A 16,953-nucleotide genomic window follows, 5' to 3' on the forward strand; every position below is an offset into this window, starting at 1 on the left:
TGGGCGGGAACCCCTTTTGGTGTTTTAAACATTGTTATAATTTAGCTATTGAAAAATAGCAGATCTACAAGCTCATAGCGCGCCACTCGGTGGCGCGCTATGAGCTTGTAGATCTGCTATTTTTGAAAAATCGTGAAAATATTTATTTCAGAAAACTGGAGGATTTAGAAGGATTTTTTAAAATGTTGAGGTCAGGCCTAAATGGGTCAAATGATAAGGGACAATATCGGTGGCACCCAACTGTACGTTATGTCCTAGTATGAGCGAATAGGGGAAGGGGATCAGCGTAACGTGATTCCTTGTTCGACCCTGCAAAAACGTGCATGTGTATCTCTTCTCAGAGAATAGGATTATTGGCAGAAATGCAGAAAGCTTAGAATATCTGGCGGTCCCGTTTTCTTTTTTCAGCAGTGGTTGTTGCAATTATACCTGCACCACAATACTTCACTATATGTTGCGCTATGATGAAGAGGAAAAAAAAGGAATGTATCAATATGTACATTCCCTAATGCAATTCATAATTATAATAGCAGTAATCCCATTACAAATAAAGTCCATGGTCCCATTAATTTATTCACTCACTCACTCACTATAAAAAGCCTATGGAGCACTTTCTTCTTGGCTGCCGGCTACTGAACATTACATAGCCCTGACTATGGCCACATGTCTGTGGTGTAATTGGACCGATGACGAAGCAACATATAGATTTGTATTTGGCTTAGTTTTTAATGGATCACATTTAACACTTGGGTTTTTAACATCTTAACTGCTGAATGTCATGTGCCTTAACATTGTAATTGGTACTGTAATTGCTGATTCAGTTGCTGAGTCAGTGGCAAAATACATATAATTTTGGGGGTCGACACAAAAGTGTTTGAGAACTACTGATTTAGCGCTCTATTTTTTTGTAACCCATTTTTTCACCCAGTGTCAATTATCTAATGTAATCCTGGGCTCTACACTCCCTCTGCCAACCTGGGGAGAGCAACGGACTGACCTCATGCTTCCTTCTATGCATGAGGAGTCCAAGCCACTTCTGTTCACCTGACAGGGGGGAGTTTCCCTAGTTGGACGTAGCGCGTAGATGGAACACGTTATTCCAACCAGTTCCTTTCCCCTCCATCAGGCGCCTCGGCTGGCCAGGGGGAGGAAGTATAGAGACCAGATTTACTGCATTTTTTTTGTGAGGGTACCTACCCTAGGGGGCACGGTGAGAACATGCAAACTCCACACAGAAAGGCCCTTTTGCCAACACCCAGGGTATGGATACTGACGACACGGAGGAGAGAACACGTGCCCAGCGCCCACAGCGTCCCCAGCAGGAATCGACCGCAGGACCTTCTAGCTGTGAGGCGACGGCGACGCTACGGACTGCACCACCGTGCCCCAGAACTACTGATTTAGAAGGACTAAGGCCTCACGTCTTAGTCCATTAAAATAATAGAGTAGAATAGAAATACTGTATTGATCCCCGGAGGGAAATTAAGAACCACGGCCACTCTCATCAGCAAATCACATCCAAACTGCAGCAAGCTGCCCACCTGATCAACACTGTAGAAGCAAAAAGAGCAATTTGCCAAACTCTGTGTGCGCCGTAGGGATTTGAAGTAAATGCAACGTCGTTAGATCTTGTACAGCTCTCCTTTTTCTAAGACAACCTCTCGTCTCAGTCGCCCGGACAATAGATTGTCGCACTCCATTATCCTCTGGAAAACATGTACCGGAGCAGCAGGTACGGATAGTATCCAGTGTATCCACCATATGACATTAAAAACACTTGGATCAACCTCTCACTTGTCAATCCTGGACTTTTCCTCTTGAGCTCAAGCTAACTGCTTCAGCTAAGGAGCTGTCCAGCACGGTGGTGCTGAATTATGGATGCCTGGCTGCAGGAACTGCAAGCTATTTCATTTTTTACATTTTTACACTTCTGGTGCGACTGAATCCTTCAGAATAATGGCACTAGAGTGCCGCTTTTCCTTCTCTCTGATTTCTCTTTAGAAGTGTTAATATTGTAACCGCGATGCAGCATAAAGTCAGAAATTAGCCCAGAACATCCACGTTTGTCCATCCTGTGTCTAGGTGAGACATGACCTTTGACACGATCCTGTGTCTGGTTTGACAATGTATCCCCTCAGCAAGCAGGTAGGCCCTATTAGCTCAAAGGTAAATAATGTCAACACTTGCTCAGACACTTGTGGGTTCAAATCCGGGGTAGAAGTGGAAAGTTGCATTGTGCAGCTTTACTTAAGTATAATACATCATACTTCTTCCACCTCTGATGATAACACACCCTCACACCACTCTGCTGTTCAGAGTTTCACTGTTCAACATAAACAGCATTATTATGGCTGACACGATTTCAAAGCCAGGAGCTAAATTAAGCTTGCAAGGCAAAGCAACTCGAATAACATTTCCTGTACCAATGCTGTCCGGCAGCTGAATATCCACCGTCTAACTTGTAAACAAGTTAATTCTCCATTTCACCCCGAGAGTTCCAAGTCACGTGCTAACCTCCCCGTAACCCCACAGTGGTTTCAGGCCCAGCTGTAGCAGACTCTCTATCTCTTGTGGGTGTTCGACTTAAACTTGGTCCAAAGGGTTGTTTAAAAAAAGTGGCGGTTACTTAATAAAAAGAAGAAGAAAAAAACCTTAGGCCTGTGCCCTGTGCCATTTATTTTGAAAAGTCAAACTTTGGTTTGACTTTCCACTTTCAACCAGGCGTCTCTATTTGTGGGTATTATATATACAGTAGAGTATAGACCAGTGGTTCTCAACCTGTAGGTTGGGACCCCCGGATGGGTCCCCACATAGTGGCCCTATCTTGGGTGTGCCTTACACATTATCCCTAAACTTGTTTGACATATTTTACGTTATGTTGAAAAAACATTTGTAGATCGGCTATTTGAACTATTTTAAAATGTGTGTTTGTTTGTTTTCTCCAAAATAGTAAAACATGGCAAATACGTTTAAGGGGGTGATAAGGGATAGATATAGCTCATATTATTTATTAAAAAAAACAATGGTGGGGGGGTCCCCAGATGATAGTGAACTGACAATTTAAAACTTTTAATGCCTTTTTAACTCAACATGGACATTTTTATTTTTATGTGGTGTCATAATTTAATTTAATGTTGATATGGCACACTGACTACCAATTTAGCACAACATCATATGAGCCAAGTAAAATGTGTTTTAGTCTTAGCATTAAATGGATACTTTGTAGCTTTTGTATCCGTTGGGCATTCATGGTATTTTGGTATTTCTTCTTTTTTTTGGTGGGGACTGCGGATGTCCCCACCAATGTCCCCACCAATGTTTCAATCTGGCCTCCTGACACCTGCTGGGGTGTCCACAGCCCTCCCAGTTTGAAAACCTCTGACCACGAATGTCAAAACTCACTATACAACAGTTTCCTGCATGTGTTGCTGTGTAGCACCTGAGCAGTGTTAAGATGAATGCAGCAGCCGCCGAGCAGCAAACACCACAAAATGAAACAACTCATTGAAACCCAGCGCATGAAACATCTGATCCCCAGATCTGTGCTACTGGCGGGAATGAGCACTCCCCACAGCAGCACTGCAGCCGTTAGCAGCAGATGGATTGTAACTAGGTACCTTTTCTCGAGTACTGTACTTAAGTAAGCAAGCAGTAAACGCATACGTATACATCACACGCAAAGAGACAAAGTGCCTAAGTAATCTCAGATCATACAGTAGGTAAACCAAGAACCTAGCATCATTCTCTGAACAGTATAATCTATCCATAAGTAAGTCTGTACGTACATGTGTACGCTGTAATGCACGTAACTCGAGAACCGTTAGCCCCCCCCGACTTCAAATTTGACACACGTTCCACCCCCCCCCCCCCCCCCCCCCCCCCCACACACACACACACACACACACACACCAGGGAGTGCAGTGCCCGGTGTCGAGACGGTCGGACCAACAGTTGTCCAGAACCGCCACAAAAGGTCTCTGCCCGGGATCTGGACAGGGCCCCCGCCCAGTGCCCATGTTCCATATATGGAGCTGGCCTGTTCTGACATCACAAAACTCGGACTTGGACATGCCTGACACAGAACTCCATATATAGGAATAAAGGGACACAGAGAGATGGGTGGAACGGGTACTCTGACACGGCTACAACGAGTATTGCATAGCCGGGTGGGGCATGGATCTCCAACTTCCATCGTTACCGACTCGGTGCTCTATAGCCGGGCACCGGTCTAGTATCAATAAATAAATGATCTGTAATCTGTTGAAACTATACAAACTATATAGGCTGCCAGGTCAACAACCGAAGTAAGTAAAACAATCGACCACTTCCACTGCCACAGACAAAACAGAAATCAGCTCGTTGACAACATCTCGATTCCAAATTATACTGCCGGAAATGAATGTTCCTCCCAGCAGTAACACGCCATTAGGGAAAAACAAGTGGCAGATCTGTCATTATCACTTTGAGAGAGCTGAGAGTGAAACAGCACTGAATGAATATACGTTTTATATAGAGAGCAGGTCAGAACGTCAAGATAAAAAAGGCTTTGGGGACTGATAATGGAGGCTGAGAGCTGAAAAACCTTGCAGACTGCAGCACAAAAATGGAAATCGCTGACGGAACCAAGCACATTCTGCACCTACCTACATGTGGTCACTTAAGCCAGAGATTGCCAACCTTTTCAAATTCAAGGACCCTCCCGGTTTGATATGCATCAGGCCACATCGGACCCCCATTTGATTCCTTCTTCTTAAATATGTGGGACTCCAATGCATCACCAATACACTATAACACATTACCAGTGGGGTCTATCAGGTAGGACTGAGCAGCCACCCGGTCATCAAATTATTGGCTTAGGAATGCGAGAAAAAAAGAATCCCCATAATTCAAGGCTTCTTGGGGTGGGTATATTTGATAGAAAATGAGTCTGGGTAAACTTCTCCTTTAATTGAACTCTGGGAGTGTACAAATGAGACCAAATGGACCATTTTGTTTCTATGTGTTCTGTTACAGACCCATCATTGAGAACCATGGACTTATCTTCAGAAACGTTTAAAAGGTAGAGAGGCAATAGAGAGGCAATTTACAATTCAAGCATTCATCCAGATAAACTTAAGAGTAAATAAGGTAAATATTATAATCACATAAGAGTGAAGAGAGAACAGTGCAGTGCCTCAAGAAAATATAGCATGCCAGGTAAACCATGTACCTACTGTATACGATCTGTCTAAAAACAACACACCTAAATGACAATCTGCACATTTCAAACTATAGAATACCAGCTAAACAATTAACCTGGGATGCCTAAATAACACTTTATACACACATACTGTACGTAAAATAAATTATATGATCGCCGATTACAAAATGTATGTGCAGGGCACGTTTCATAGCGATTTCACACTTCCTGTTTCTTCGTTTCTGAGTGAAACGCCTTTCAAAATAAGACAGTTCTCCATAGAGATGAATGCCACTAGATGGCGGTCTCGGTCGCGAATGAGTTAACTGTCTTGGTTGATGGGGTCTGATTTGGGAATCATGACATTTTGTCATCCTCTATTTCTCTATATCAGTGTGCAAGTGCAATAACGTTCACATTCACAATCAGGAGGTCATTCACAACATCTGAAAAGGCGAGTGCTAGGGGGTGAGGTGGAGTCTGAAGAGGTGAGTGCTAGGGGGTGAGGTGGAGTCTGAAGAGGTGAGTGCTAGGGGTTGAGGTGGAGTCTGCAGAGGTGAGTGCTAGGGGGTGAGGTGGAGTCTGAAGAGGTGAGTGCTAGGGGGGGACGTCACTGGTCACCTCAGAACCCCTAGATGTTTTTACTCTCCCAACTAGCTCGCGCCAACTCTCCAACGTGTGTTGGTTGCTAAAGACAGTGTGTTGAATTCATAATCATATAATTGAGACCAGGGGCGGCTGTCATCATTGGGAGCAGACGAGGAGTTTAGACAAAGAATTTGTCCCCCTCTAGTGGCAGTGCATGAACAAACACTGTCATGAATAGAAACACCTCCATGACAAAACATCCAAATGGCCTGATATCCAGGTATTAAAATAGCCACGCTAGATAGACAAACAGATCAGGACAGAGAAAGCTACACAGCTGTGATTATTTCCATCCCCCATTACTGAGCAGGGGGTTTGGTTGGCAGTAAACTTAGCATGAAGGGTGTCTATTCCATGAAACGCTTTTGTTGGATAAGTGATTATCCACCCAAAAAATTATAATTACACGTCGCGATTATTGTGGCAAAAATAATTGTGATTAATGATATTATCGTGCTAAACTTAAAATGCCACTTTAGTTAACCAGTTGAACCCCCATGCATCCCCCCTGGGGGGGGGGTTGCCAAAAAAGCCAAACTACAAGCTCAAATGCACTGCATTTTGTAGATCGGCTATTTTGGGGGAAAAAATTGCAGATCTAAAAATATAGAGGGTGCAAGTGGTACTGAATTTGCAGCTCAACAAAAGATAATTCACGACAGACGACAATTTCACGCCTTATAAGTGATATCGGAAGAAAGTTCTGACTTGGGATGGATGGATGGACTTGGAGCGTGTGTAGGCGTCGTGAGGAGATGTGTAAGTTGTAACATCTTCTTACCAGAAATGATGGGAGCCAAGTGCAAGATGTCTGACAGCCGACTGTTGACCGCTTCATACGGTGACTCCTCCAACAGATCATTGCCTGGATACGAACAGTGAGCATCAATCAATAACACATTGTGTGTGTGTGTGTGTGTGTGTGTGTGTGTGTGTGTGTGTGTGTGTGTGTGTGTGTGTGTGTGTGTGTGTGTGTGTGTGCGCGCACACACGTGTGCGCGCATGCATGGGTGTGTGTGTGAGAGAGAGAAGCAGAGCGAGAGAGTCAGATATAGACAGAGGGTGGGGGAAAGAGTAAGAGAGAGAGCGCAGAGACACAGAGTGAGTGAGTGAGTCTGTGAGTGAGTGAGTGAGTGAGTGAGTGAGTGAGTGAGTGAGTGAGTGAGTGAGTGAGTGAGTGAGTGAGTGTCTATTGCAATGCATGCTTTTTCTTTTATTAAGATATCTGCTATTTATAAGCTTACATTAATTTTATGTCCACATCCATTTGTTTTAGCCCCTCTTTTTAATGGGAAATAAGTATATATTCCTGATGTTGTTTGAACTTTGAAGTATGGATTTTAGGCAAGGCAAGTATCAGAATATATTATGGACTTCTTGAATCTTTATTATTAACAAAGTTTAATACCTTGCAAACTATGGAATATGCTCCAGAAGATCCGCAGACAGTTCTTCTCCTTCTTCATGCCTCGCCGGCACCGGCAGTGGTAGAGCGGGCTCTGCTTCATGGAGTCTATGGCGCTCCGGCACTCGCCCTGCGCCTCCGGCGTGGTGACCGCGGTCAGGTTGTTACTGCTCTCCCCGCCGGCCACGCACTGCCTCATGGTGCGGTACTTGGTGCTGCAGCTGGACTCCCGCAGGCACTGCTCGCTGGCCTTCACGCAGTCCAGGCGGACGGGGAGGCGAGCCGTGGTGCGATCATCCCCCGCACCCTTTAACGTGGACACTGAATCTAAAGGGGGATTCATTCAAGTTGACAACATTTGTAGAGTTTTTTATTTTATTTTTTTGAACTTTAGGTTCATGGCAGCATTACTCTTGATCTAAGACTATCCTACCATAGATTTTGGTATTTGCAAATACGACAGTAAAAGTCAGACTCGGTCGATAAAATACATGATCGTCTTGAATCCATCAATCCAAGGAACTTTATTGTTAACTCACACTGGATAGTAAATACAAAATATACTAAAAGCATATGTTGAAGCCAAAATGTTCTGATTAGTGTCAGTAAAAAAACATTAACTGAAAGTTCTATTGCATTCAGTCCATTTCATTCAGAACGTTTTGCGCATGCCGTACATTCCATTTATCATGGAACAGGAGCCGTGTTAGGGGCTAATTCAATGTAATTGTGAGTAAAACTTGTCAGATTACTCACCCAGCGTGCACAGCACAATGAAAACAGTCGCTAAAACCATCGCGCTTTGAGCCCACGGGCGTTTGTAATGTTGCAAAGTGACGGGCTTTCAAAACAATCCAACATCCAGGCACTTTATGTCCAGATTGATCCGAGCTGTTGCTTCGCGCTGAGAATTCTCCGTGTGCAAGTTACGATGCATGTTCTACACAGTAGATCCACACGCATATAGAAACGTTGATCCAGACCAGTAGCCCACTGGAGTCAAAACTCGGAACACTAGAGGAGAAGAACGCGCGTGGAATCTACAACAAGCAGCCTGTAGGCTACCCTGACCATCAAGGACAGATCGTCCCACTCCAGCAGCTCTCGTACCGGGAGCAGACGAGTTGAGGGTCCCTGTTGTGTTGTCCTTGTTGTACGTGTCCCATCCAGCATCCACTCACTGCTCTGGACGGTTACCAACAGTGCAAAAATCACACAAGTTGTCCCAAGGTTGAGGACGGAGACGCACCACGGGGTCGTGACTCGAGAGTCAGTGCAGGGGGAAATCACAAATTGGCTGTGCGTAATTTACATTCCCAGCATCACAATTAACTATAGGGTAATTTAAGGGTTTAATTCCATTAAAACAAACGAAGGTGTCAAACGCGCTCCGAATGACAATTGTTTGTTTGTTTCGCCGGTAACGTGTTATTTGTTTGGTGGTGGATGCTGCTCCGCTCTCTCCAAAAGCGTCAAAGTGAATGGCGAGCTTTGAGTTTGAGAGACGGTGCGTCACAGCCGTGTCTGTGGCGTCGCGCGCTCAAGGACGTGCGCGTGATGAAGTTGCGCAGCGTGCAGACACAAAACGCATGGAATGATGGACTTCAGTAGCCGACCCGACCTATAACAATAGGCTGGCTAATACTATAATGTCGATGCTTGTGGAGGATGAAAAACACCAACCCTGTAGCCTACTATCCAGCTGTCCACTGCACCACGTGTGCCATAATTGTCTCCACCAGGCCGAAGGCATGGGGAGAGAGTACGTTTTGCACTCCGTCCGTGTGTGTGTGTGTACATGTGTGTGTGTGTGTCCGGCCGTCCTTCCGTCCGTCTGTGAACAGCTAATCTCCGGCACCGTTAACCCGGTCGATGCCAAACTTTGCACACACACTCCCTGGATGCCAACGATGAACCTCTGCCCCACATTTTCCAGAATGGCCTGTTATAGCGCCACCATGAGGCAGCTTTTCACATTTTTCACCTAAAACTGCACCGATCTGCGTGAAACGTTGCATGCACACTCCCTAGAGGCCAAGGACAAACCTTTGACCTGCATTTTCCGCATCTGCCTTTTATAGCGCCACCAGGAGGCCGACTTTTGTAAAACACATTTTTTTATATTACTCCTCCAGATTCTGTCCAAAAATCTCACAAATCGTTACACAGTGGGCATCATGCGCCAACCGTTCTTAAGAAGTTCTTAAGAGGAAATTTGTTCTTAGACCCACTTAGGAAGTTTTTAAGAAGGTTTTGGGATCCCTCAATATTTTCTTAGCTGTGATTTGTTCGTAGGTAAGAACAGAATCTACGCACACTGTGGAGCACTCTTAGGGTGCCTTTTTCATTCTTAAGTGCAATCTGAAAACCTAAAGGAAAAACAGCGCCCTCTGCATGATGCTCAAAGTTTGCATGATGCTCAAAGTTTCCTCAAGGACCTCAAAGGGTCCTTGAGGAAGTTCCAGGCAGTCCACAGCAAAATATGGAACATTTTACCACTTTAATCCCATTTTATACTTTGAAAATAGCCAATCTACAAGCTCACAAACGCGTCCCATTACTGCCCATTTTGAGCTTGTAGATCGGCTATTTTCAAAACATTTTGATAAATCTTCAAAACATTTCCCTAGCAGAAAATATTTTCATATGGGGGTCTGCAGAATGCATGTCAATTTGGGGGTCCTTGAAAATGTTTGAGAACCACTGGTTTAGAGTTCACAACCCAACCCAAAGAAACGCACCATACCCACCACATGGCCTGTTATAGCGCCACCAACAGGTTGATTTTTGCAAAACACATTTTTGGAACAAAATGCCTCAAAAACATGTTTATATTAATCCTAAACATTTTGCCAAACATCTCACACAGTCCTATCCTCCTGGTGGAGACCTGTGCCCAGAAGGGCACTTTTTCTAGTTATTATATCAATTGTTCTCAAACATGTCGATAGTCCAGCAGCCAACAGGCTTCTTTTGTTTAAAGTAGGACATTTGGTGTGATTGATTATATATATATATATATATATATATATATATATATATATATATCCATTCCAAGCATTAGTTTTGCAAAAAAAAAAAAGAGAAAACACTCCTAAAAACGGCCATGACTGCACTGTTAACCAATCCATACTCTACTGGTTAAAAAGCTAAAAGCAATTTAACACTGCCCGCCCCCCCTGCCCAGTGAGCTGTGACGTTCCACAAGGAAGCATATATGGCCTTTACTGTTCCTATGTAAACGACATGACATCAGCTTGTGACTAATGCAACTTGTTCCTGTTCGCAGATGACTCTGCACTGCTGGTCTCAGACAGGAACAAACTGCAGGTTGAAAAGGCCCTCAGCCCTGAAATCGGTAGAATCTGCACTGGCTCGCTGATAACAAAATATTTTTACACCTAGGAAAACGGAATCCATTCTCTTTGGATCACATAGTAATCTCAGCAAGGCAGATGGCTTCTTGGTTAGAGTGGGTGCAATATTATCACACGAAAAGATGAAATTACCTACCTAGGTTCCATCCTGCAGGCAAATCTTTCCGGTGATAAAAATGGCCACCAACGTAATCAAAAAAGTCTGTTCAACAAAAACACCTTGAAGACCCTAACAGGAGCCCTCAAGGTTTCTTCGACTATGCATGCACCTCATGCCACAGCACCTCAAAGGCCCTAAAAACAAGGCTCTAGACTTCCCAAAACAAAATGGGGAGGCTACTTGGCTACTACTTGGCCTCACTCCCTGAACCCACCTCACCCCTGCCCATTTTGACAGGCTGGAATGGCTTAGGGTTGACGACAGAGTACAGCATCTTGTAATGGGTCTGGTCCACAAGATTCGGCACAACACCAAGATACCCATGTACCTGTCAAAATACTTCCTTAATGTCAACAAAGTCCACACCCACAACACCAGGGGGAGTTCAACAAACCATGTGCAACCCAGATTCAGCACAAACAAGGGAATAAATTCATTTCGCGGGGAAGGTGCCAGCTGGACCCCCATATACAAGATTTGTGTTTCTAAAACACCAAACCCAAAAGCCTAACCCTATTCCGATACTTAACCCCAGTAAAACTATGCCTAACGCTAAACTTATTTCTAACCTTATTCTTAGTAAAACAAAACTAAATGCAAGAACCGCCGCACCGAGCGGTCAGTGGAAAAAAACAAGGGTGAGATGGTTTATGGGCGACGGTGCCCGTTACCGTTTGTTCACAGGTTAAGCTGATTGCTGAGGCTGTAAATACTGAGTTTGCTGCATGGGGACCCCATGGAACCTCTTCCAGAACCCCAGACCCCATGTTGAGAACCACTGCCATATATAAAGTAGCACCCGCGGTGTGCCAGTTGTCATTGCAATCTCTCACTATAAGTGTTTTACTACTGTAACACTTTTATCACTGAACTATCACAAATGTGCCGTAGTGGGAAATGCACAATTGCACACGTGTTATCCAGCATCATTTACAGTTAGGCCTGTGTGGAAAAACATGTCTTCTGCATGTGTTTACCGAGGAATACAAGAACGCTCTCCCCAAATTTGCCACCACTTCACAACATTCGGCATGCACGGCTAGCCTGAGCTTGCTGCAGCTAACAGGCCGCACACCGACCGCTCAGTGGTGCTTAGAAATAAGTGTAAGGTTTAGGCATACTTTTGCTGAGGTAAAGTTTAGGAATATAGGGTTATAGGCACTGTTTTACTGAGGTTAAGCTTAGGAATAAGGTTAGGTTTAGGCATATTTTTACTGAGGTTAAAAGGTCAGGTATAATATAAGGTTATAGGGTTAGGCATTTGGGGCTCCATTTTCGTCACCGCTAAACCCCTTATCCCTAAACTTCTTCGCCTTTTTTACTATTTTGAAAAACATTTTTGAATAGTTCAACTAGCCAATCTACATTGACACGTTGTGAGCTTGTAGACTGGCCATTTTAACTATTCAAAAATGTTTTGCAAAATAGTTAAAAAAAAAGGCAAAGAAGTTTAGGGATAAGGGGTTTAGCGGTGACGAAAATGGAGCCCCTAGTTTACTGAGGTTACATTTAGGAATACCAGGTAGAGACGGTTCAGAGTTTGCTGTAATGGAGCCCACACAAGCTGTGTTTTGCGGCGAGCGTTCTAGTATTTGAGCTTGCTTGGCGGTGCCTCTCGTGGCTCAAGTCTGGTTCAGACGGCGCGCCTCCGTCATTGTCACCGTTTTTGTGCCTAGCCTACATCCTAACTTAATATTAGGCAGTGGTGGAAAAAAGTACTCAAATGTTTTACTTAAGTAGCCTAAAAGTATAAATACTGAGAGTATTGGAAACGATTGGAAGCGTTCTGCGGAAAGTACGACGAGTGGTCCCGAACTGAGGGCGACCGTGTAAAATAAATGGGGGTGAGGCCGGTGAGTGTGTTTGAGTGTTCCACTTACCGCACTGAGCGGACCTCTGAAGTATTGTTTATATAAACGGAGCTACTACCTTTAAACATGTACATTTGAAATCCGTGGCTTTTTGTATAGTGATAGTTTAAATAGGTTTTGGAAAAATGCTGCTAATTGTCCAAAAAGTGACCACAAAACCCTGAAAGATTGCTGCTATTTTGTTTCTTAGAGGTACCCTTGCAAACATGTGTATAACATTGAAATGTGACATACAGTAGCTCTGTTTATACACGATAATGAACTCCTCCAACTGTACATACTTTCCCCATTTCTTCTTAAATTGTTTTATTATGTTTTGATACTTGCTTGGCAATATTAAATGTATGTGTTCTAATGCCAATAAAGCTCCTTTGAACTTAATCAAATATGATAATTAATAAACATTTTTTGCAGGTTATTATGAAGGAAGGCAGTCACACTTGTAGCCACAGTGCAAGCCATTTATTTTTATTTATTTTTGAATATTTTGTAGAGAAAAGGCCTTGCACACCTACAAGGACAGGTGCGTAGGAGCCGGCAACCAAATGCAAATCATGAGATGAAAAGGGTCACGCACACTGACTTCATTTATAGAGCAGCAGTTTATTCAGAGTGACAACGTTTCGGTCTAAACGACCTTCATCAGGTATCACTATCATTATTTATTCTTTAATAAAAGCTACACATATTTCAACTTCAGTCTTCAGGGGTTTGAGGGACATATAATTCCATCAGTCATATAGAGAACAGGAGGGACACAGATGTTTTATCATTTAGGGGACAGGACACAGGTGTGTTGTATCAGGGGAAGAGTGTCCTCAATCAACCATCACCTCAACAGTATAGGGACCAGTGAACCATTCACCCATATGCCAACTAAACAACAACAATAATACATTTTAACAAACACTTGAGATTATAAAATGCATTAAACAACATCTTACAAATATCAGAGTCAGAAAACAGGGTCTCAAAGATAACCGGATCACTCGCCCCCAGCGGTTCTTATTCTTGCATTTGTTTTACTGAGGTTTTGTTTATAGGAATACGTCTGGGGTTAAGCACAGTTTTACTGAGGTTTCTGTTATAGGAATATGTTTGGGGTTAAGCAGTTTTACTGAGGTTATGTTTATGCATATAGTTTTATTCGGAACTAGACCGGTGCCCGGCTGTAGAGCACCGAGTCGGTAACGATGGAAGTTGGAGATCCATGCCCCACCCGGCTATGCAATACCCGTTGTACCTGAGTACCTGTTCCACCCATTTGTCTGTGTCCCTTTTATGCCCATATATGGAGATTTCTGAATCTGTCTCTCTGTGTCCCTTTATTCCTATATATATGGAGTTTTGTGTCAGGCATGCCCAAATATGGAGTGTTACTCAGAACAGGTCGCTGAGCTCCATATATGGAGCCTGCAGGCAGGGGCCTTTTGTGGCGGTTCTGGACAACCGTGGGTCCAACCAACTCGTCACCGGCACTGCACTCCCTGTGGGGGTGTGGAATGCGTGTGTCAAATTTGTTCTCGAGTTACGTGGATTAAAGACATACGTACAGTATGTACACACAGAATTGGTGCATTTATAGATAGATACATTTAGGAATACGTTTAGGCACTGTGGTCACGTCACGTTTAAGAATAAGGTTAGGTTTAGGCATAGTTTTACTGAGAATTGGGATAGATGAACTTGACCTTTGTACCCAGCACCTACTCCGAGTAATCAGTTGTGAGCCCACCGTGCCCACGTGGACGTTTGTGCCAAATTCCCTTAATGCCCATCTGATATATGAGCTTCTTAAGATTGGTACGGACAGACGGACAGACATAAGGTTGGTTTGTTTGAGACGGACAGACAGACTGATGGACGGACGGAGGGACAGAAGGTTGGGACTGGCAGGTGGATGCCTCGGGCCTATAGACCGTTGCTAGTGGCCGGGGGCATACAATGCAAACGTTAAGTTGAAAAGTCAAGAGACAAGATAGAGTGAGACGCCTGCCTGGTCTTCATTGTGCAATACCAGTGGTTCTCAAAGTGGGATCCAGGGGTCCAAATGGACCCTTATGGTCCATTTCATGGTTCTAGTTGTACACTCAGAGTTATGGGGTCCTAGAAATGAAACTATTTCAACACCACTACTAGACCATAAACTCAGAAAAGTTTCTATATATTTTGTTTTCAGTCAAAAACATTAAGGCCATTAGGGCCAAGGTCGTTCAATGAATAGACCCATTAAGGCTCTCTCAATAGCATCTTCTAGGAAAAGCTATACTTAAAAGCTATACTTTCTCTCTATGCCCCTGAGAGCAGACTGTGTGACTAGCATCAACATGGCACACAGCAACAGGCTAAGTGCTATATTGTCGACAAAACATTTATTTTGGCAGGCCTTGATGGCATTGAAATGGCTGACTTTACACTTGGTTACATGCTGAAAGTAGCCGATCTACAAGCTCACAATGCGCCACAGCGCAATTCGTTAATGAACAGAAAATGACTTACTTATTTTGTATTGTATATGTCGTCTTAGTTTTAGTCTTCATAGCTTAGTTTTTATTTAGTTTTCTCAGTGAAAAAAGGTAGTCAATGACATTTTTTTTTACAAAATCAACACTACCGCTTGTCATATTGCATGTGTGGATATGGATGATTTGTATTGCCATGCTTTATATGGGCACGTGCTAATGGCTGAGCCATGATAAAGTACAGCAAAAGGTATACTGTTATGAAGCACTTGTCATTCTATACTCTGCCAAAGTCTTCATCCTTTTGAGGAAATTGAAAGCCTTTTCATAGGTTTGGGAATAGACAGCGTGCTGTCTGTGCAAGCTAGCATTGCCTGTTTGTTATACTGCATGTGTTTTCATATTTGACTGTCTGCATACCCAGCAGACCTTGAAGTGTTTCGCGTGTCCTTTGATGGGCCAGAGAGCTGTTAATGCACACATCATCCAGATTCTGTGCACACAAATTGGGATTTTTCTCCACATCACCGGGGCTTTCTCAGACTGGCGGGTATAGTTGAAGTTTGCGACATGCATGGCTGCGTATATCTGATTTATATGTCTGAGTAATGTCTGTGTGAATTTATGTTAATGGTTGCAAGCTTGTCTGCGTTACGCCGTTAAAACCCAGGAATGCATCTGTGTCATCTTAGATTTTAGTGTTGGCTATTCAAAAATAGCAGTGTTCCAAAAATACTTTTGGATTTTTAAAGACAAATCTTCTCTTCTTGTGGGGTGTTGTCGCAAACACATTTTCAGGTGGCGGGGTCTGCGGCCATATCAATTTGTCCAAATGTTTGAGAGCTACTGATTTAGAAGATTGCATTTTTAGAATCAGCCTCTTGATGGGTTACTTAAAATGCCAAAAAAGGGTAAGGTGGATAGTGCTCCAAAGCTCAAATTAAGGTTCCTTTCAACATGGTGGACATGACGTTTGGAGCTTCTCGGCTCTTCATCAGACGTATGTTCGGGTGACGCAGTGGTATAGTTGCCCACCACCCCAGTCTGGGGTATCTACAGTATCCCCCACCACGCCAGTCAGGGGTATCTATACCCCACCACCCAAGTCTGGGGTATCTATACAAACAGTGGTGATGTAGCTGCCCGCCACCCCAGTCTGGGGTATCTATACAAAGTTACAAACACAATTGGCCCGTGTTCAGGATAGAGAAGCCGGGAGGGTGATACTTCTTACTGCATGTAAATATCCTACGGACTGGGGGCGACACCTGTCAGGAGGGAGTATTAGGAGGGAGGAGCAGGACGAAGGCTCTGTCCTCCTGGTGGGGGCTCCTTACTGGCAGCTTATTCAATGGAATACAATAACACAGAAATGTGTTAAATAATAACAATAATAAGTAATAATAATAATAATAATACTGATGGTCCTTGAAATGAAAAAGGTTTAGAACCACTGAACTAAGACTCTGCGCAAAGAGCAGACCACTGGCCAGGAATTTAGCCTGAAGTGTATTGTTCACAAAGGCCTGCACGGTGTCAGTCAAGTGTCTGTAATGCATCTGCCCATGTAACTCTAACTGAGCAGCATGCATTCTCCTCCTCTGTGATTTGAGCAAAGAATAGCTTGATACATGCAGTAGAGGGCCTAAATTTAGCAGGAGGCCGTTCCGTTCGTGCTCGGCCGACGGTAGCTCTTTCATGGAATGTTTTAAAAGCTGATGCTCCCCACCAGTGGTGGATGAAATAATTCGTTTTTACTGAAGAAAAAAGTATATACCACGCGTGTGCGCACGCATGCACGCACGCACTTTAAGTTCAGTGGCTTTGCTGTTGTTTGTGGTGTATGGTTCT

At 43.8% G+C, this 16,953-nt stretch overlaps 1 protein-coding gene across 1 annotated transcript in view; it reads right to left on the reverse strand.

Annotated features, from left to right (window-relative positions):
* gfra1b (gdnf family receptor alpha 1b) overlaps positions 1-7,575 on the reverse strand; it is a gene marked incomplete at both ends in the record, with an annotated part of 56,461 nt that extends 48,886 nt beyond the window's left edge. Inside the window, 2 exons of the mRNA XM_079492331.1 lie at positions 6,609-6,692; positions 7,236-7,575. Of these exons, the coding sequence (XP_079348457.1) occupies positions 6,609-6,692; positions 7,236-7,575 (424 nt within the window). The remainder of the gene's footprint in view (positions 1-6,608; positions 6,693-7,235) is intronic.
* Between the last annotated feature and the right edge of the window lie 9,378 nt (positions 7,576-16,953).

The sequence above is a fragment of the Electrona antarctica genome (genome assembly GCF_951216825.1).
Source record: "Electrona antarctica genome assembly, chromosome: 22".
Taxonomy (NCBI): Eukaryota; Metazoa; Chordata; class Actinopteri; order Myctophiformes; family Myctophidae; genus Electrona; species Electrona antarctica.